At 39.8% G+C, this 20,884-nt stretch overlaps 2 protein-coding genes across 3 annotated transcripts; both read right to left on the reverse strand.

Moving 5' to 3' along the window:
• Window positions 1–581: 581 nt before the first annotated feature.
• dcaf15 (DDB1 and CUL4 associated factor 15) lies at window positions 582–8,884 on the reverse strand. 2 transcript variants are annotated; one of them, XM_040004355.1, is made up of 13 exons: window positions 8,703–8,884; window positions 8,043–8,140; window positions 7,458–7,596; window positions 7,268–7,374; window positions 7,020–7,165; window positions 6,764–6,925; window positions 5,186–5,788; window positions 4,991–5,082; window positions 4,632–4,754; window positions 2,462–2,544; window positions 2,264–2,368; window positions 2,053–2,168; window positions 582–1,248 (listed from the first exon to the last, which is right to left on the reverse strand). In XM_040004355.1, the coding sequence occupies exons 1-13, from the start codon at window positions 8,796–8,798 to the stop codon at window positions 1,193–1,195; spliced, it is 1,926 nt and encodes a 641-aa protein (XP_039860289.1). In that variant the 5' UTR covers window positions 8,799–8,884; the 3' UTR covers window positions 582–1,192. The 2 variants fall into 2 exon arrangements, with proteins under 2 accessions (XP_039860289.1, XP_039860288.1); XM_040004354.1 differs by having other exon boundaries at window positions 5,177–5,788.
• Window positions 8,885–9,351: 467 nt separating this feature from the next.
• LOC120716749 (KH-type splicing regulatory protein) lies at window positions 9,352–18,413 on the reverse strand. The gene is made up of 18 exons (XM_040004353.1): window positions 18,104–18,413; window positions 16,278–16,377; window positions 16,142–16,195; window positions 16,025–16,061; window positions 15,873–15,931; window positions 15,702–15,773; window positions 15,557–15,614; window positions 14,531–14,678; window positions 13,898–13,996; window positions 13,708–13,809; window positions 13,520–13,622; window positions 13,004–13,128; window positions 12,270–12,566; window positions 12,052–12,161; window positions 11,867–11,952; window positions 11,577–11,786; window positions 11,151–11,347; window positions 9,352–10,265 (listed from the first exon to the last, which is right to left on the reverse strand). The coding sequence occupies exons 1-18, from the start codon at window positions 18,191–18,193 to the stop codon at window positions 10,257–10,259; spliced, it is 1,956 nt and encodes a 651-aa protein (XP_039860287.1). The 5' UTR covers window positions 18,194–18,413; the 3' UTR covers window positions 9,352–10,256.
• Between the last annotated feature and the right edge of the window lie 2,471 nt (window positions 18,414–20,884).

Genomic DNA, 20,884 nt, shown 5'->3' on the forward strand with positions numbered 1-20,884 from the left:
ATGTCTAATTATACAGATGTTTTGTGGCTGTAGAAGGAGATGAACAAAATCTGATAAAAAGTCCAAAAGGTCTTTAGGCTTCAGACGACCAAACTGAAAATCTAACAAAGAATAAAAATTCTGACGGTTAGGAGCTCATGGAACCTTTTTAGCCTCACTGCAAATACCCAGTACTACCCTAACAGACCCAAAACTCAGTTGATTTATGGATCATGCAGATCTCACACGTTGACAAGACTATACGACGTTTAAAGAAAAACAAAACACGTTTGTGTTTTATTTGTATGTTAATCGGTTAAACATGTGGAGTACTTTTACCTCTTCTCTGTGCATGTTTTCCTTGAGCGAAACCAGCTCTTTGCGTCTTTATAATGTAACTTTAGTACTAGACAGTGTGGTCTGTTCCAATGTTGGGCCTGTTCTGTTTTGTATATAAATGGTTCTAGTTAGGGAACCAGCACTGCTTCAGCTGAAGTCACATGACAACTTTTGTGGTAATTATTTCCCCTCCAGGCAAGATCTTCTCTGCAGACTGTTGGATTATTTTCATGTATCCAGTTATCATCACAGCACACTCATAACGCTTTTGAACATTTTATTTAAACAAAAGATCCCAGCAGAATACAGTCTGTATTCCATGCTGTCACTCATACAGCACGACAGCAGCCAGCCAAGCAGGTGACTCCTGGTTCCACTGACGAGGGTTTTAAAAAAACAAAAACAGAAATCAAGTGAAGCAGTAGAGTTTTTCAAATTTCAAATACTGCAGCCTTACACACAGCTGGACAGAGCTGGTCCACACTGGATGAGAAATGAGTTCAGAAGCAGCAAAATCTGTTAAATTTCTCACACACCCACCTTGTGCACATCACACAGGTACAGATATCACATACATTCAGTTACTCACACTCACTGACAATAAAACTGCCTTAATGTATAAAAACAAAAGTAAAAATGAAGTCTTTGTTCAGTCCAGCTCTTGGTTTTGGTTGTTACAACAATTCAGTACACAATTACAAAAAACACACAAAAACCTTTACAGTATTTCATCTGGTTCTTTGTTCGGCTTTAGCAACACGTGCTACAAACGGAGCCTCCGATTAAGGTCGATACTGCAGGTGAGCTCATGTCAACGTGTACTTCTGTGTGCTTTTCTTTATGTTGTTTGGACACATGTGGATCTCTTCTTCCTTCACAATACAATCCAGGTACACCGGTCACTATCTGCCAACACTTGCAGAGATGAGCCTGCAGGTGAGAAAAGAGCGGGACTTAACTCTCTCTCTCTCTTTTTCTTTTATTGATACAAAAGATGAAAACTAAAAATAAAAAAAAAAAGAAGTTTTTAAACCCTCTGGAGGCAGGCGTTGCCGATTTGCAACAGTTAAAAACTAACAACCTGATTACCCCACATACATATTTTATGAGTTTTTTTTACTCAGAAGTACCACTGCAGGACTTTGTTGTGCATTAGCAACAAAAAGTTTAATTTGAGCCTGAGAGGGTTAAGGAAGAGAAGTCAGATCTCTATTTCTTTTTCAGTATAAGGAAGAAACATTAGTTTGGATTAAAGCTGCGCAGGGGATCAGTCTTTACTTTTTTCTCAGTTGACTTCTAGTATTAAGCTTAGTAATTTAATAGATGAGGTGGAATGTGATTTCATCATTGGTAACATAAAAACTCATCCCATATACTTAAAAAACAAAGCAATCAATTCATCTTTTCAATCAGTCAGAAACATTAGTCCAAATACACAGGTCCTTAACATCTGAGAAGTCTCATCTTTTAATGTTTTTGATGTGCTTTTGGTCTCTAAACAGGGGGCACAGAAAGCCTATTGCTGTCAAATGTTTGGTCCTAAACACAGAAAGAAAGTGCAGTATTTTTTTGGGACTAGAAAGTCAAAGGCTCTCTTGTTTATTCTGATCTTCTATCTTACAGCTCACTAAGGCCTCATTTCTCCAAAAAGGACTTAACATTTGGCAGTTTTTATTTTTGACAGATTTATTTGGGAGGATTTATGTTCATCTGTTTCTGTGTCTATATACTCACCCTTGTGGAGAGCTTCATTGGTCATGCGGTTGATGTAACGGGAGCTGCTCTCGGGGACAAGCCACTTCATCACCGTGTTCACACAGGATTTCCTGTACGAACTCCAGACGGTCCCGCTGACGGACAGACAAAACCTTTCAATACAACTGAACTAACGAGAAACAGGAGGCAGAGAGAACCTGTGTATGTGGTACAGGCTTGCAGGGCTCACCTTGTCTGACCCTTGACTTCTGTGAGATCGCCAACACCCACAGTGCGACATACACCCGTGTTGAGGTCCCAGCTAACCTGCAGGTTGGAATGGTATGTGTTTGGCCTGAAAACAAAAAGAGCCACCGGGTCAAAAATCCAAGGCGGGTCAAACAGGTGAGGGTCGAGGTGCTTTAGGGTAAAAGAGCAGGCGAAGTACCTGCAGTGCTCCTCGTCAGAGTTGGAGAATGCTAGTAACAGCAGACCAATGTTGATCATCACAATGTTGCTGTCTGGACACACCTGATACACATCAAAAACATGTTACCTACATGCAAAGTGTTCTTCCATGGTTCATGCACTAAATGTATGAAATTAAAATTAAGGAAATCAGAAATTTCCTAGTTGGAGAAAACTAGTGGACTAGAAATTAAAAAAAAAAAAAAAAAAAAAAAACACTGCAAAAAATTCATACAATCTACTGAACAGGCTTAAACACTGACTGTGTGTATTTAAGCCTTGCTTTTTTATTTTTAATTTAACCAGAAAGTCCCTTGAGATTAATATCTCTTTTCTTTTTTCAAGGGAAGCATAACCAAGGAAACAAAAGCCTGCAAAAATGATAAAGCTGCATTTTCCATAAACAGACAGCAACACATAATCTAAAATCCACCTCTGGAGCAACAGTTGCACTCTTCAGTTACAGAATCATTTATAAGCTCTTTAAACCCACCAGCGAAACAAAAACATTAACCTTTAGTTCTTGTTGTTATGAAGGTTACTCTGTGACCAAGGTGCAAAATAAGAGAACACTATGCCTCCAAGTTCTGCAAAAATACAAGTATCCTTAAGAGGTCTAAACGAGGGAAAAATCTTAAGTGTAGGTTTGTGACAAATCAGGAAGACTTTACTCCATTTGGCTTTGTTGTTAAAAATATACAAATAATATTAATAATAATAATGTGTATGTGTTAGTCCCCGTAGGGAAATTACTCCTCTGCATTTAAGTGAAGCAGTGGGCAGCCACCCGGGGAGCAGTGTGTAGGGACGGTACCTTGCTCAGGGGTACCTCAGGGTAGGCGTTCAGTGGGGTCGAACCCACAAGCTTCCTATCGTGGGGCAACCACTCTACCTACTGAGCTATCCCTGCCAATACTAGTCAAACTGTGATGTGTACTGGACAATAAATTAGATGCAAAAGTGAGTCTAGACCAGGGGTAGGCAACGCCAGGCCTCGAGGGCCGGTGTCCTGCAGGTTTTAGAGCTCACCCTGGGTCAACACACCTGAATCAAATGATTAGTTCATTACCAGCCCCCTGGAGAACTTCAAGACATGTTGAGGAGGTAATTTAGCCATTTGAATCAGCTGTGTTGAATCAAGGACACATCTAAAACCTGCAGGACACCGGCACTCGAGGCCTGGCGTTGCCTACCCCTGGTCTAGACAATGATCTGTAGAGGCAGCAACATTGCAGTAATTAAGTGTAACCATAACTAGGCTCTTTTAGGAATGAAGCATGTGCAAGTGTCTTCCTAACTCCAAAATCAAATTACTACAGGCCATATTACAATAATAAAAAACGAATTTAACCTTCAATTACTTCATTTAGGGCTCAATATGTTCTCTAAAACTGAGTTTAAGATTCACAAAGGCAGGTATTTTTAGGATGACACTTTTTCAATTAAGTCCCAAGATATAAATACCAACATGATCTGAGATCAATTACAATTTGGAAAGTAACAAACAAACTATTAGAATCAACTTTAAACAATGCAATACACCAGCCTGACTCAGAGGAGAGAAAGCGGAGGACTGTTTAAAACTAAGATTCACATTCTTTAAAAATCAAATCATATTTTAAATGTCGCTGAAACGTACACTTTGAGCTGTGCATAATATTGCTCACACTCAATATCAGATTAGTTGTTTTGCAGGATGCTGTCTACATGTTGTAGCTGTGTCCCGTCACTAGCAACCAGTATTTAAAAAAAAAAAAAAAAAAAAGTGGAACAACTAGTCTATGGACTTCTCTTGCTTTTGTTTGCAGTTGCAGATGATGATGTAACATTTTGGAACAAACAGTCACCATACCTTACTAAAACAACCAGCTAGTGGCTGCAGCGTCAGCTGACTGATAAGTTACACAGCTTAGTTTTTAAGACCCAAAGGTTTAATGAGAACTGGTATTTGCAGTCTACGCCGTGATGCAACATGAAAGTACTGTTTTAATACTGTAAGACTTTATAATAAACACAATAAAAACAGTCTGCATATATGACAAGTTTCATAAAAGCTACAGCAACCTTGAGTCGGGTGTAAATTAGACAATGCGAGTGTCCTGAGCTTCGTGTGTGTGTGTGTGTGTGTGTGTGTGTGTGTGTGTGCTGACCTCCAATATCACAACATCATAGTCACTAAAGGAGCAGAACTGTGTGGCCCAGGCAGCATCACTCCTGATCACCTCATTGATTAGATATTCAAAATCCAGAGTCAGCTGCTCAACACAAACACTCTGCAAAACAAAAAGTACAAATTCATGATCAACCACACGCACAAAAATACTCTGTACGTGTCCAAACCATCTCAGCTTTGCCTCTCTACCTTTGTCTTCAAAGTGTCTAATTCATGTCCATTCTGGTTACTCAGCCCTGTAACTCCAACATCCCCAGGACAGTTCTTACTTATTCCTTACTGCTACTTCCATACATGTTCTCCATTGACTTTACAGTCACATGCACCAACACCTACCTGTCCATTGTGTGGCCCTGTAACCAGCTGGAGGTTACGTCCTTTCAGATCTGTGACTGTGAAAGGCAGCTGGACTTTATCATCTTCATAACCTAGAAAAACAAATGAGGAAGAAATACCAGTCAGAAGAAATACTTTGGATCTGACCGGACACATTCTTTGACTCTCTCTTTTATCATCTCTCACCTCCTGCACCTCCTGCATTCTGCTCTGCTGCCCCTGGCTGTTGTAAGCGGTAGTGTAGGCGTGAGTAGTTTACATATCCAGGCTCACTGGGGCTGGCTTCCTGGCATGAAGACATAGTTGGAGTGGCTGACGGGGATGAGGAAGAAGAGGCGGGAGACATCACTTGTTCCGATACCTGTGGCAGACTATGGCTAACACCTGAGGTTAATGGTTGTAGTAAATTAGTCCTTCTCTCTTCTACGCTCAACCCTTTACAACCACCCTCCTCTCTCACAGTCTCTGCAATGGTCCCTTTGTCTCCAGTTGACTGTACTGCCTCTTTTACACCACCATCAGACGTTCTCCTCTCCCCCTGGCCTTCACCATCTTTCCCTCCTCCCTGGGCTCGCCTGAAAAGGTCAGCAGCAAACTCCCGGGCTCGCATCGCTGCTTGTGAATGGCTAGGAGATGAGGGGACTGGAGTGGGTCTGCTAGGTGGAAGTCGATGTTCAGGAGATTCTTGAGGTAGTGAGGAAGAAGGGACCAAAGAAGAGGAGGAAAAAGACGTCGAAGCTTGACTTGACAGGGCTGCTCTCTTTGTGTAAAGGATTTGCGATGACTGACCCTGTTTACCTGAAGCAAACACAAAGAAAAAAAGAATGAAAAAACTAATAATGATAAAATCAGACAGCAAAACATCACTGTGAAGGTTTTTTACTCTTGAAGACACAAACATTTTTAGGCCTCTACTCAGTGTAGCACTGTTCCTTCTAATCCTATCTGGAGATAAGAGTGAGTTGCTGTTAAAGGTGTGTCTATGAACAGCCATGTTTCTGGATATGATCAACATATATGCTCCTACAATTAACAAAGCAAACAAAAAAAGAAGATATTTGTACATGGACACACCATGCACCTATGCATTAAAAAAAGCAAAAACAACTGATGTTAACATCCTGACAGCAAAAATAAAATATTCTTTTTGTTCTATTTACCTGGATAGAATTTAAAGAGGGGGGATATAGCCAGCATGATATGACCCTCTGGTTCCAAAACTTCTAGGTGAGTCTTTTCACTGTCACCATCTCAGTGTTTTGCAATGAGATGTGATGAGCAAGGTGCACATCTGAGAAACCGAGCACTACCACACATTCACAGGCTTTTACCCGCTTAGCGACTCAAAAACAGACCAAAATCTACAAACTCAACATCACGGTTTATAGAACTTGAAACGTGTGACTCATAACCTAAGTGTCTACTGAAGTCACAGATTAGGGGAGATGAGAGCAATTTCCCTATTTGCAATCGTAAGTGATTTTGCAACCAGTGCAAAATCACTTGCCTGCTGGCAAACAGAATGAATGCAGAATTGAGGATCTTCCAACACTGCCTTTCTCTTTTATGCTCGGAAACTGCATCCATTATATTACCAGTCTGTGTATGTGCACAGTCTGCAGAGTCTGGGTGGTCTTTTCAGCTGCGTAAACCCTTGTGGACTCATTGATAAGGAAATTCATAATGTGGTGATCTTAAATCCATAAAAACCTTATCTGACGCATTATAAAGAGATGAGAAATGTGGCAATTTTACTATTTGTGTGTGTCTTACCTGGGCAGAGTGAGATGCCACAGGCTACAAGAGAGTAGCTAGTGTTTAACAGAATGACCTGGTCCTTCTTAAGCTGGAAAGCTGGCTGAAAAGTGGGGAACGGATATACCACCTGGTACCTGCTGTTGAGCACATATCCGTGTTCAAGACACTCACCACTTCCTGTGGAAAAAAGTGATAATGTCTGATGAGAGTGAGAGAGGAAAACGTAATGAGAGTGGTGAAGTAGTAGCTCTGTATGTTTTTTTTTGTTAACCTGTGCGTATAGTAGTGACTGAAGGAACAGGACAGCACTGAGCGCAAGGTTTAGGAGGCGGCATGGAGGCGATGGTGATGTAGATGTCTCTATTGTTCTCATCACTCATCATTAGATTCATCAGGACTGAGTTGGAGCTGCGTGTACTTAGCAGAAACATACACACCAACACATAATTTAGCCATCACTACCTGTGGCTTGCAATAAGGTTATTTTTGCCATTCATAAAAATAATTATCATTCCTTACTTGAAGCCGAAGATGACAATTTTGGAGTGATCATTTGGCCACTCACATACTGTAAGGTAAAGGTCACTGTAGATTTCCTCTCCTGCAAACAGTCGCACATGATGGACCTAAAGAGAAACCAAAGGAGTTAAAGAAAATAAAAATAAATTCTACAATTATATTTATATATTACAATTAGATTTTTTGTTACCTGCTTGAGTCTGCTGTGCAGGTTAAACTCCCACCAATAAAGATGATAAGTATAGAAAGAGAAATCATCATCTTCTCCACAATCACTGGTGTAAGACAGAACGTAGCGTCCACATTTTGTGAAGCCAAGAAAGATGTGCCTGAAAACAAAAAGATAAAGTACTGGTGTCATATATGCTCCACAATGAACAATACAAAATAACAACAATTACCCACCAGACATCCTCAGAATCTGCTAATTCCTTTTTTTTTTTTTTTTTTAAATACAGTAATGTTATCATATTCAAAGAACATATGGAAAATTTTATTTTCATACTATGAATATTTTCTGAGTACCAGGTACTGAAAGTACACCAGAGGCGGGTGGAAACTTGGTGCTTTTAACAAATTTTTTCCAGCATCTTTGAACCCTCATAGCTTCAAGAGACAGCCATGTGTCACAAGTGTCAACAGCTCTGATTCAGTCACCAATAATCCCAGTCTATTTGAGATGCAGCCAGTGTGGTATACATGAATGTAATGAAGCATACTGTGCCAGTCAAGGTTCTTTAATCACAGTAAAGCAATGCAGTAAACACATACGTACCCTGCTCTGAGGAACTCCTCGCTTACGATGTTCTTCAATGGTACACACACTCGAGGTGGCAGCTTCCTGAACAGGCGCTGAGAAAACTGCCCTGACAGCTGCAGGAAAGAAACCACAGTGGAGGTAGATATAGCTAATTAGCACACGGTGTAACATAAAGCCCAAAATACTTTGCAATTTTGCTGTGCTTCATCTTCGTGTAATGCCCAGCACAGTAAGACGACACGAACAGTACATGAATTACGCTTGATGCACAAAGACTGCCATTAAATCTGAGGTGTGCTGCTGCGGTTGAATAAACGCTAAAGCTGACTGGTAAAGTTAAAACTCAGATCAAATAGACCTTTACAAATGTGGCTTAAGTGGCTAGCACTTTAACACGGTTCGGTTGCATTAAAATGTGTATGGGCCATCTGCAAACCAACTTGGGAAGTAAAATGGATAAATATCATAACATAGAGCAGGGAAGCTGCATTGTTTTACAGTTTGGAGCATTAGCCAATTAGCCACCTGCCAGCCGTTGGCTGTTATTAAGTTAGCCGCGGTGCTAGTTAGCAGCTAGCTCCTAGCTGGCCTCAGAAGCTCCTGAAAGCGTAGAGGCCTTCTCTTTGACGGCTCATTCTAAACCTTTCTCTTCAGGTCCTGCTGATGCATGCCTACCTTTCCGCGCATAAGAAGCTTCACGACATGGTCTTTGTGTTTTCTTTGGCTTTTCTGTTTGCTGTCGTCCTTTTCAGATTTCGAGCTGGGCGCCATCTCCCCCTGAACTGTTCCCCGTTGCCCGTCAGAGGCCCGTCCCGATTGGCTCACAGGCTGCACGGGGCGGCCCTCACTCGCCAGTACTCGCGTCCATCAAAACCCCAAACAAAAGTAAGGCACGACAAGGGGAACATCCCGAGGGAAGCAACCACAAAGGAAGACATGCATGCGTTTGTTTGTTTTTTGACGTGCCCAGGATTTTAGTTACAAATAGGCAGGTGTGAAAATTCTTCTTAGTGATCTGATATAAAAAAAATAACCTGGGAAAATTTGTCAAGACATTAAGAATGAGATGATATATACGAAGATGTTTAGTGAGATTGTGATGTCCACTTGGATTTTTTATTTTTATTTATCTGATCTTATCTTACTTGTCAGGGGTAATATTTTGTATCCCCTACAATACTATTAAAGAGGCTATAGTTTTTATCTCAGTGTTGAAAACTTTCAAATATGAATAAAAAACATTAAACTTGAAAGAATAACTTTAATTTTAGGCATATTAGCTAATGTGGCATTACAAACAGCACAGGGGATTATCACACAAGACTGGTAATTGAATGTTTTTATTTAAGTATTTAAAAACAAGCTGTAAAAAACAAAACAAACAAAAAGAAAAAAAAAAAATCAGCATACAATAAGAGAACTTACTGGAAAAGAGACTATTCTTTTCATTGTAAAGATGTAGAAATGAAACCAAGGGCAGTCAAGCACACAAACACATACATGCACAAAGAACCAGCCTACATAACTGCAGGACAGTTAGTGCCTTATTACAGCCAACTTACACACGGTCTTCTGTTCAGTAGCATACACTGTATACAGACACACAAGACTTGCCCGCTTGAGGAAAATCACAAAGAATGTAATTAAAAATAAGAAATTATGACAGCAGGGAGAAGTTCACCTGCAACTTAAACACTGGAATCTTTTTTTGTAAAAAAACTGAAGTTTAAAAAAGTACCAAGAAGAAGAAGAAGAAGAAGAAAAAAAAAAAAGGACCAACAACTTCTGCCATACAAACATAATTTTTTGAATATATTCAAAATACTGCTAGACAGTTTTTACCTTCAGCAAACAGAAGGGGAAAACTACTGACATGTGAGTCATTGTTGAGATGCTGTTGTGCTAGCTTGCAAGCAAAGATGCTTATTATTTCACATTTAAGAAAAAAATTCCAAACCATCTGATGTATTACAAGGTGAAGGTGAGGTGAAGGGGTAAGTTAGTGCTTTTTTTCAATACATCTGCAAAACGCATTCCCTTTTGAATTTCATTAAAAAAAAAAATTAAACAAACAGGAAGGTTTGAATACAAAATGTCTGAGAGGATGAGTTAACCACAGGCTTATTGTCCTATTAAAGCCCAAAAAACTGGGAATTTAAAAAAACAAACAAACAAAAAAAACCAAGCCCGGAGATTCAACACATCCGCCCAACAGAACACGTCACACGTTTACTGGGCCTGAAAAGAAGAGAAAAGATGTCATAGAGAAGCACTGATCTAGTCACACTAATAAAAGACAAAAATGTTCTTACAATCAAAATCAACAGTTGATGTAGTCGATTTCCTGGTATTAACTTTTTTTTTTTTTTTTTTTTTAAAAGGCTTTTTCTGTTTTCTTTAACCATTTTCTTTTAGTATTAAGTTTTACCATATTTTCTCAAATTCAGTTGATATACCCTTATGGTACCAAAGAGTCATTTTAAATTTTGATTCATAAATGTTTATTTGCTTTGTTCCATCTTCTTGTCAGTTATCTGTAAAATACTTTGAACTGAAGGTAACTTGCATGAAAGGTGCCAAATAAATAATTCAACGTAAATGCCATTTCCATCTTTAGACAGAAGAATATGGAAACTACTGATGTGGTTGATTTAAGCTACTGGTTGAGAAGCTTAACCCAAGATAAAACATCCCTGGTTCATATAAAAAAATCCTACGTGTAATTGAGCTTAACTTCATCGGTGAACTCATACCTGTGATGGTTGGAAACATCATTGCTGGTCTTTTGACCAACCCACTTTGACATAGATGCATATACATTTTTGCATGTTACCATTCCAACTGAACTACAAATCACATATATCCAGATCTTGCTTTTTACTCCATCTTTATACGAGGCGGTGTCCATTTGTTACCCTGCTGCCAGAACAGTTTTGTAGCCTACCATAATGTTATCTCATAGCTGTGAGGATCACTCTATTATCCATTTTTACAGAATTCTATACACAAAATTTGGGGATTATTCCCAAATTAATTTTTTTTTCATTAATTAAACATATAGCTAATTAATTAATTTACCCCCTTCCAAGCAGCCATGAGGTCAGTTTTAAACATCAGCCATACCTGTTGTCCCTGCTGTGGAGCAGCTGCTTGTCCAGGAGCCTGGCCTGTCTGTCCATAGTAGGCAGCCTGCTGTCTGTAGTACTCAGCCCAGGCTGCACTGTAGTCCTGCTGGCCACCAGGTGCAGCTCCTCCTGCTGCAGCTGCTGTGGGGGCTGCTGCTGTGCCTGGAGCAGCTGCTGCCCCTCCTGCTGGCTGAGCTGGAAAAGAAAAACAAGTGCAAACATACATTATATATGTACAGTTACATGCTACAAGCACATATGGATGAATGAATAATATATTAGCATTAAAGTCACTTGTGAGATGGCAGCACATTTGACGGTTGTGACTTTTTAAATTCTTTAAGAATTAAATATTTGAAGTTGTTAAAGGCTGTCAGTTACAGACTTAATAAACATTATTTACTCAAAATTAGTTCCAACTTACTCATGCCCATCTTCTTATAATACTCTTCCCAAGCCTTGGTGTAGTCTGGCTGACCCCCAGCAGTCTGGGCTGCCGGGCTCTGGTCCCCTGGTGCTGCTGCTGCTGCAGGAGCTCCTGGATTCTGAGCTGGCATTGTCCCCCCTGGCTGCTGCCCGTAATATTGTGCATAGTAGGCTGCCCATGCTGCATTTGGGTCTGCTGCAGCCTTATCTAATTGGGAAAGATGAAATTGAGTTGAGGAATAAATCAAGTACTGAAACAAACAAAAGAGAAATAAATAAAGGACTTACTGGGGTCATATGGATTTGGGGCTTGCCACTGCTGATAGGCATTTCCCCAACCCTGAGAATACTGGGGACCACCTGGTGCAGCTCCACTGCAGAGAGACAGGACAGTTAAAGCATAAACCACCTACTTATATGAGTTAACCCTGAAAGAAAACACACTGGCACAACTATTTACACACTGTACTTACTGAGGAGCTCCACCAGGAGGCCCTGCATTATAAGGGTTCGGATTATAGGGACCCATTGGACCAGATGGCCCTCCTGGACCAGGACCACCACCCACAGGACACAATGGGGCCTGGAAAAACAGGGAATAAAAATCATTATACCAATAACTTCAGACTGCATGGGATCTTTAGGCAGCTGCTTAAAGTCATTCTCTGCTTTGTAAGTAATGTGAACCTACCTCAATCTTCTCTTCTATAAGCTGCTTTGCATGATCAATCTGTTGTGGAGACCCTCTGATGGTGAACAGTTTGAAATTCGGGTCACCGTTTGGAGGTGGCTGACGAGATATCTCCACAAATGCACCAGTTTGCTGGTTGATGGACTTGACATTCTCTCCTCCTCTGCCAATAACAAGCCCACATTTGTGAGCAGGGATGGAGAAAGTCATCTCACCTCCTGGTGGACCCCAGTTCCCTTGGCCTCTACCCTGCCCTCGGCCACCAGGTGGCATACCAGCACCGGGACCCGGTGGACCCTGTGAAAGAGACATGCCACATTCTTTTTAATTAACACAAAATTCAACATTAAAATTTCTTAAAGAGGCCCTTAATAAACATGTGTAACATTTCAAATAATGAGGTCAGTGTTTATAACAGTTATCCCTGGGTGCCAAAAGTTCAGGCTGAAGACTGACTTAATGGTCATCTCAGCCACACAGCTTTGGCCCCACCCACTTTGTGTTTGCACCTTCTCTGTTTAATGGCTAGCCTATCTAGAGAGGAAAAGAGGAGCTAAAATGATCTGTTTCATACACATAACCTGAGGGTCTGCATAAACACCCAGTATGCAATAAATAAGGATTATTTGGAATCATGCAAAGCTACTCTAGCATAATCCAAGAAGAAAAAATATGGAGTTTAAATTGAGCATTTTAAATTACATCCCCTGCCCGTCTCTTCAGCGTGTACTTACCCCTTGCCCACCCTCCTCTCTGGCACGGATGCTCTGTAGCAGGTCAGTGATGATCGAGGCAGCGTGCTGACACTGGTCTGGTGGACCCATAATATGAGCAATCTTTTCAGGACCTGTACCATCATCTGTAAAGAGTAGGAAAATGACAGTTGGGTTTATTGATGAGAGTCCACATTGAGACAAAAACAAACAAACAAAAATTTCCAGCCACCAATACTGAGTAGATGTATGTATGGTATAAATGTGAACATCCTAGGTGACTTCCTTCTCAGTTATCACACCCACAAGACTTTCAGAAAATTTGAGCTCTGACCTTGACCTCAAGGTCAAAGTCACGATTCAAATTCATCCAAGATTTGTAGCAGATGCACCTATGGTATGAATTTCAAAACTATGTCATCTCATTTTCGAGTTATCGTATTCCCAAACTTGAGTGTCCACGTCGCCCACCTGCCCAGTGGGGTGAAGATATTTTTCAATTTTATTACATGCAGTGAAAGTAGAGTGAGAGTGTACCTGGTTTAAACTGTATTTTCACGCCAGCATCACTCTGGATCTTCTTGATCATCTCTCCACTGCGACCAATCACAACTCCCACAGAGTGCCGCGGGACAGCTATCTGTAACATTAAATAAACACTTAACCATTCAGAGTTGATGTGTCTCACTGTGCTGGTCGAATTCAAACACACTGTCTTTACTCACTTCTATGCCCCCTCCTCCCATCCTTGATCCATATTCGTTCCTCTCTCCAAAACCCTGATGTTCTCTCTCTCGTAGGATCTCATTAACCATCTCCTTAGCTTGCTAGAAAGGCAACACAATGAAAAATTTTAACCAACAGCAGCTTAACATATTTCCCGCACAAATGAAACCACTCAACCCAAAACGGTACCTGGACTTTGTATGGGTCTCCAATGATACGGAGAGGTTTATCTATGTTGGGTGGCTGCGACGCATCTTGGATAAGAATCATTTTGACTCCAGCTCGCTCCTAAGAATTAAGGAAGAGGTATATTACAGACACATGGCAGATTAACCAAACTTCGGCACATTAGACTGTTCATTTGTTGCACTTGGATTTCGTACTATGTATGTGATATGTCAGGTGTTATTTGTAATAATAATTTTTTTCCAAATATTTTTATGCTTTAATTTCTACAGCTCCCTCATCTTGGAATTAAAAACAACCTTCAGGAGATGGTCTAAATGTTTAAAGTCACTTTATATGACCTTGAGTTACCTCAGGTTCTAAATGTTACTCCTGATTATTAAGGCCTTTCTTGGCACATATCAAAACAATTAACTGTTCTGCTGTTTTAGTTTTCCCCAGCTTCAAGTTTGCAACTTTGATTGTTACTTTAATTATATACTTAATTTTGTGCATTTTATGCGCACATTTGTTTGCGTTACTAATTTATGCAACCACTGATCTCTGCACTCTTACAAAAGCAGTGTTGCTGGCTATCTCTTCCTGGTTAAATAAATAATCATCACCATCTGTATAACTGAATGCTGCATGTGTCACCTGCAGTTGTTTGATAGTCTCTCCTCCTTTGCCGATAATAAGGCCAGCCTTTCCAGCAGGGATTATCATCTCTTGCATGGAACTTGACTGACCGTTGGTTGACTCGTGACCTCTGGACACAATGTCATCTAGAATCGCCCTGGCTCTCCTGCAAGCAAATTCATATCAAGGTCATGAAATGATTGAAGAACACAAGGTTAATGTGGCACAGACGCAACCTAGTTAACATTTCACACCATTACTGCAGAAAGTCCAAGCAACTTTTACAGCACACAGTATGGCATTGCCTCAGAAAGCTGCAAGGATTTGAACAGGTAACCCTGCCAAATGTTTATAATAACGACTATCTCCCAATGTGACTGTAGGTACGACCTAGGACCAACCAACAGGAATGCTGCATGAAATAACACGCTGATCCAAAAAAAACAAACAAAAAAAAACACAAAAACGATTGCCTCAAGGACGACAAAGAATGGGAACAAGCTACAGCAGAGTCACAGCCCATGATTCAATATTTTTTAAATCGCCATGCAGTCAACCTGTCTTGTTGTCCTAGACAAGTTTCATTATATCTATGTTGCACAGAGTGCCTTAGAACTGATAAAGCTTCTGACATCTTATAGTATCCAAGCAGTTACACAACATGTCCAAATCCCTGAGAGCATGCCAACTTCCTCCAGTCACCTAAAGATTCATGGTATACATACAATAGCAAACATGATTAGTTTAAGGACCATATTTATGGTTTAAGCTTAATATAGGACACAGACAACACAGAGTCATGTCTTAGAGGCCAAACTCATCCCAATAGTGCAAACCACTGAAACTTAACAAGTACACAGGAAATAAAGATTTCACACAATCTAAAGCTGTACCAGGAGGTTTGTCTATCATTTAACTAGGCTGGCCATCAATCTCTTGTTACCATTTCTCCCTACAGATATTAATAATGAAATAAAATTTACCACAAACCAAACTTCTTGACAGCTTTTCCCAATATTTAAAAGACTTAAAGGACCAACTTACTGTATGGCATCGGGTGATCCTGTGAGGGAAATGCTTCTTTCTGGCAGACCAACACTGTCTGTGGATTGATATGATAACAATTATAAATCAAAAGGGACGATGGTATATCAATGAGGCACCGTTTACTTAACTAATCACAGCTCACCGTGTGCAATTTGGACTTTGCAGCCAGATTCTTGCTGAATTTTGTTAATCTGTTCGCCTCCTCGCCCAATGACTTTAAGGAAAACAGAAGAATGTTGAGTGTAGTCTGAACATGTGTAACATAGCAACACGGGAATAATTTGTGCAGTTTATGAAGGGTTTGTCTACTCACTGAGCCCAACCATGCTATCAGGCACTCTGCACTCTTCTGTCATTGTGGAGGGCCTTACACTGCAGACACATGATCGTGAATAATTAATGACATACAGTGTTTCAACAATAAACAGCAAAAGGTGTTTACATAAAGAAAAATAAAAGTCAAACCTTTGCTGGGACAGAGCAGCTAGCTGAGCTCCAATAGCTGTAAGAGATTCAAAACTGGTGAGCAGGTGGAAACTGAGCAAAAAGGAGTTATTGTAACTAGAGAATTGTTTAACGTACACATTGCAGAATCTCTTTCACTCTGTGATGCTACCTTCTTGGCATCGGGTTCATCTGGAAACAAAAATAATAGTAAGCCTTCAAAGTGGAGTAAAGGAAACTGTAGACAGAGTCCAAGTTTGATCAGATTTTCTACCTCCTTCTTCCAGGGATCGTTTCTGTGATGTGAACGGGTAGCTCTCGGCTCCTCCGTTGTTTGTCGGGGACACACCGTCGCCACCAATTTTAGCTGCAATCTGGAAAGACGTGAATACTGGATTAAACCAGAAACCTTTGCAAAGACACCATTAAGACATCTGAAATGTGTCTATTTTGGTAAGAAATCTTTGACATTGCTTGGAGCTTTCAGACATGTTCAGCTTATGTCATATAAATAAAAGATCTTCACATTTAAAACTGCAAATCAACAGACACATGAATATATGTTTAATTATGAGGAGATAATGTAGTGCTAATAAATGATGCTCCCACGGCATTCAGGGGTTTGGGTTGTTTGTTACAAAGAAAGAGTAGAAATTTTGAGAGATGTGAGCATGTGCCAGGTTGGGAAGAATAAACTAATGATAATATTGCAGTGCATTGAATCCCTACAAAACTGATCATCATTCTCTTAATATTATATATAATTGACTACAGATTTGTATCAGACTTTTCATTAACCCTTCACTGCATAGTGCTGATATGGACACTGTCTTGTTTAAGAATTGCTGGTACAAATGAGTTATCATTTTAACTCTGGTTATTCTTACAGTCCAAAACAATGTTTAGTTCTGCTCCACATTTTAAATTAAAAAGATGTGATCCCCAGGTCTTTTAATGTCCCTTTTGTATCACATAGAAATGGTTTAAAAAAAGTTTTCATGTGTCAAGCGGCTTCTGTTTGGAATAAATTATCTTTAAATGTCCATTTTATCACTGTTTTAAACAAGCTTTGTTTTTGACTTATTATGTTTTCAGTAAGTCTATTCGTTTCTATTTCTATGTCTATTCAGTATGTTCATTTATTTCTTCTCTAACTGAATAACTTAATAGGTTCGTTTTGTATGAAGGTGTAGTTTAATTTTCTTTTTATTATTGGTTATTGTTGGTTCGTCTTTGTTGTGTTATGCATTATAATAAATATCCTACCACTTGTTGTATAAATGTTTGTTCTGACTCCCTGGGCTTATCCACATATAATTGATCAAATATTAAGTACTTAGTATAATATTAGAAGCCACTTTGAAACATGAGCCATTGTGACTGTGCCCCAAATTAATGGAAGCATGACAGTCAGACAACCCCACACTAATTTAAATCTAATATATCAAAGAAACTATAATCCAATGCTAGCAGTCCCTTCAAGTATCACAAATAACCTTCAACGATCTTAATTTATCAAAAAATATTAATTTAATATTATCTATATTCAACATCTCAAAATATAACTATCACCAGATAAAATATACGATGTGTTTTTTTATTTTGTTGAAATAAACAACTATACTTGTTAATGAAAATAGTCATTAGCTGAAAAATAACCCTTTACAGTGAAAAAAAGTAAACGATGGCTCCTGAACTCTTTTCAGTCAATGATCTACATGAAACAAAACAGCCATAATGCTATAATACAGTTACCTAATAAATGCCTCATAAATGAATGGAGATGATCCCCATATAACAGCTAACCGTTAACTAACGGGTAATAAGTAAATGTTGCTTACTTAGCCCAAGTTCACTAAATTTACCTCAAGGATCGCGGTAGGGACAAACATTTCATTTATGTAACACAGCCATGCTAACACACACAATTCAATTGCCTCGATCTGAACAGAAAGTAGGGCAAATGAATGGCTTTGCTATTAGCTAGTGTGCTACCTCGCTAACTAAAGCTAACGTTACTGGTCGTTATGCTAGCTGCGGTTTCAGAGCAGCTAATTAGCTCGCCGGCTGACTCCTCTCGTAGTCGAGCGCTTGGATTACCTGTCTGGCTCGCTGAACGGCATCTGCGAAAGCGTCGTTTTTCATTCCTGCTCCGACTCCATTTGATGGCAGAGAGCTGTAATCAGACATGCTGCTCCCAGAGGGCTAACACAAACACGCGCGCGCGCGCACACACACACACACACAGGGGGGGCAGGCAGGCTGGACAGCTTTGGCCGGGTCGAGCTGCGCAGAAGCGGGAAGGTTAACAGGAGCGTACAGGGAGACACCGATGTGTGTGAGATCTCCTACCACGCCGGCAAACTTCCCTGCTTGAAATAACCAATCAATGCATGTTCGACCCCGGGTTTTCTTCTTCCTCTTCCTTGTACCTTTGAGGGTTAAATTGTTAAAAATTTCAAACACAATAAAAAATGTCGCCTCCATCTGGACTGGAGCGTAGTTGCACTGAAATTGCACAGAAACCGATGTCTAGTCATCTCAATGTTTTTTCTTTCAGTGTGTTCAAGTAATTGTATTATGGTAGGCTTTTTAACTGTATTTTTTAGCTTAATAACATTATATCACATATGTAATTTCCTTATGTAGAGATACACCATGAAGACATTGCAATGGATGCTTAAATTTATGTTTATGTAATTGCTAGACGTGTTTGCAAGTAAAGGAATACATGTACCGGCGTTACGTATTTAAAATGCAAAATATGAGTAACTGTATTCCGTTACAGTAACCTTTTAAAAGGGTGTTATTCAGAATACAGCTTTTTTTTTTTTAAATAAATGGATTACACGGTGGTCTTTTCCTGTTTCACGTGTTAGGCTATGACATCTCTATTTTTGGTAATTCCACGCCAGGGAAACCCAAACAAAACACGCATTAAGAGGCTCTAATGCCTGCGTCTCAATCTCGCGGCCCATGTCACCCCTACTTGCGGCCGCATAATGACGTGAAGAAATATTTTTAAAAAGTTATTCACAAAAATGATTTAATATGAAGGCAATAGGCAGAGTGTTACAGGCATAGCCCTAAATAATGTAGCCTGATGGGCAGTGTAGTCCATGCTGCAGGGAGAATGGACTGCCATACCCGTGTGTGTGTGAGCGCGAGGAAGGGAGAGAAAAACTGGAGTGGAAAGTCAGAGTTGTCACCGAGCAGAATCGGGAGATGGAAGCATGTAAATGTAATAATAACCACTGCAGCCAAAAAGAGTGCCTGACCAGCCCAGTTGTAAGTAAGCTGTTAAGACTCGACTGTACACTGTGTTCTGTTTTCCTCCGAAACAACCTTTCAACGCCCCTCTCTGTCTCGCTGGCAAAGTTGACCCAGACAAGTTAAGGGTAGCTAGTTTTCGGCTACGAGCTCGCCAGAAGTTTCTTTAGGACGGCTCGGAGCCGCAAACCTGTTTTATATACGCGCGAATAGTTTTCTATATGAGATCGCTGCAAAAAGTGCGGCCTTACCTAATGTCCACCCTACTGTTACTCATTTTATATTAAGATTTAAAAATCTAGTTGGTATTGGTATGGCGAGTAACCTTCAGTAATAGTAATAAATAGTAATAAATAGTAATAAATCACACAGCAATAGTACATTCATGTAGTTGTAAAAAGCATGATAATATATTAAGTAATCCAAAGTATTCAGAATACATTATACCCTTTGGCTCTGGACCTGACAACCAGTAGCGGTTTTTAATACGGGCGGTTGCCCGGGGCGGCATCGTTACATACAGCATACATACCGCAACATACAGTCCAGTATATAGAGAGACGAGACGATGAGGCTCCAGTTACAGCAGTGCAAGTAAACAAACAATAAATATAAGAAGAGTAAGAAAGTAAATATACACTTTACGACTAGGGATAAAGGGATCAATAACAATTTAAAATTTAAAATTTATAGTTTGATGATTTAAAGTCTCACACACAACCCGTCGAAAGGGCAGGCGGCCGGCTGCTTCCAGAGCACATTTCATTCATAATGTTGTCAGTCCAAGCCCATTATGTATTCATGATTTGAATCCTGGGTTGTGCGAAATCCCAGACATAAACCCTAGACAAAGTGAATCTGTGAACTAAGGTGTAGGTCTATTAGGTTATGTTGTGGTGATGCTCGGGTTGGGGAATGGGTGTTCGTACTGGAGTGCAAAATTAAAACCAAGATGGACAAGAAAAGTTCAAAGCCATCAAGTCCTCAGCTTAGAAAAAATAGAAAAGAAGAGGAGGAGAAACAAGCAAAAGATACAGGTAAGCAGATGTGTCATTGGATAATGGCAGGGCATGTAGCCTGAAACTATCAGAATCAGAATACTTTATTAACCCCTTAGGAAATTATGTGGGTTACAGTTGCTCCAAGAAGAAATGGTAAAAAATAGCAACAGTAACAGACTAAACTCCAAACATACATCTGTCATGACTTTAAAAAATAAAAACTGGATGTACAAGTTTTCATTTTTTTATATCACCAATAATATTTGGCTCAGTGCTAAGTGCCTTAGCAAGATGCACCTCAACCAAACACTTTTGGTAGCCATCAACAAGCTTCTAGTACAATTATTGTTGGATATTTGACCACTCTTCTTGGCAGAATTGGAGTTCATTTAAACTGGTTGGTTTCCTGGCATAGATCCATTTTCAACAGTGTTGAGAACTTTGGGAAGGCCATTCAAGGAGCTTTAGAATAGAGTAGAATAGAATAGATTTTTATTGTCACTGCTACAAGAACAATGAAACACAGTTTGGCATCTTTCCATTGTGTGTAATACACAATAACGTAACATTTACACAAGAAAGATATGTATAAGTTATACATACAAATGCA

This window comes from Simochromis diagramma, unplaced genomic scaffold (genome assembly GCF_900408965.1).
Source record: "Simochromis diagramma unplaced genomic scaffold, fSimDia1.1 OVJJ01000487.1, whole genome shotgun sequence".
Lineage (NCBI taxonomy): Eukaryota > Metazoa > Chordata > Actinopteri > Cichliformes > Cichlidae > Simochromis > Simochromis diagramma.

Bases quoted from the DNA above. Each gene is read 5' to 3' on its own strand.
- dcaf15 (XM_040004354.1), bottom strand. From the start codon at position 8,798: ATGGCGCCCAGCTCGAAATCTGAAAAGGACGACAGCAAACAGAAAAGC. The intron at 7,166-7,267 runs GTAAGGAATGAT...GTTTCTGCTAAG, and splicing joins ATTGTCATCTTCGGCTTCAA to TACACGCAGCTCCAACTCAG. The intron at 4,755-4,990 runs GTAGGTGTTGGT...TTTGTTTTGCAG, and splicing joins CAGGGCCACACAATGGACAG to AGTGTTTGTGTTGAGCAGCT.
- LOC120716749 (XM_040004353.1), bottom strand. From the start codon at position 18,193: ATGTCTGATTACAGCTCTCTGCCATCAAATGGAGTCGGAGCAGGAATG. The intron at 15,774-15,872 runs GTGAGTAGACAA...TTTTCCTTAAAG, and splicing joins TGATAGCATGGTTGGGCTCA to TCATTGGGCGAGGAGGCGAA. The intron at 15,615-15,701 runs GTGAGCTGTGAT...ATCAATCCACAG, and splicing joins CAAAGTCCAAATTGCACACG to ACAGTGTTGGTCTGCCAGAA.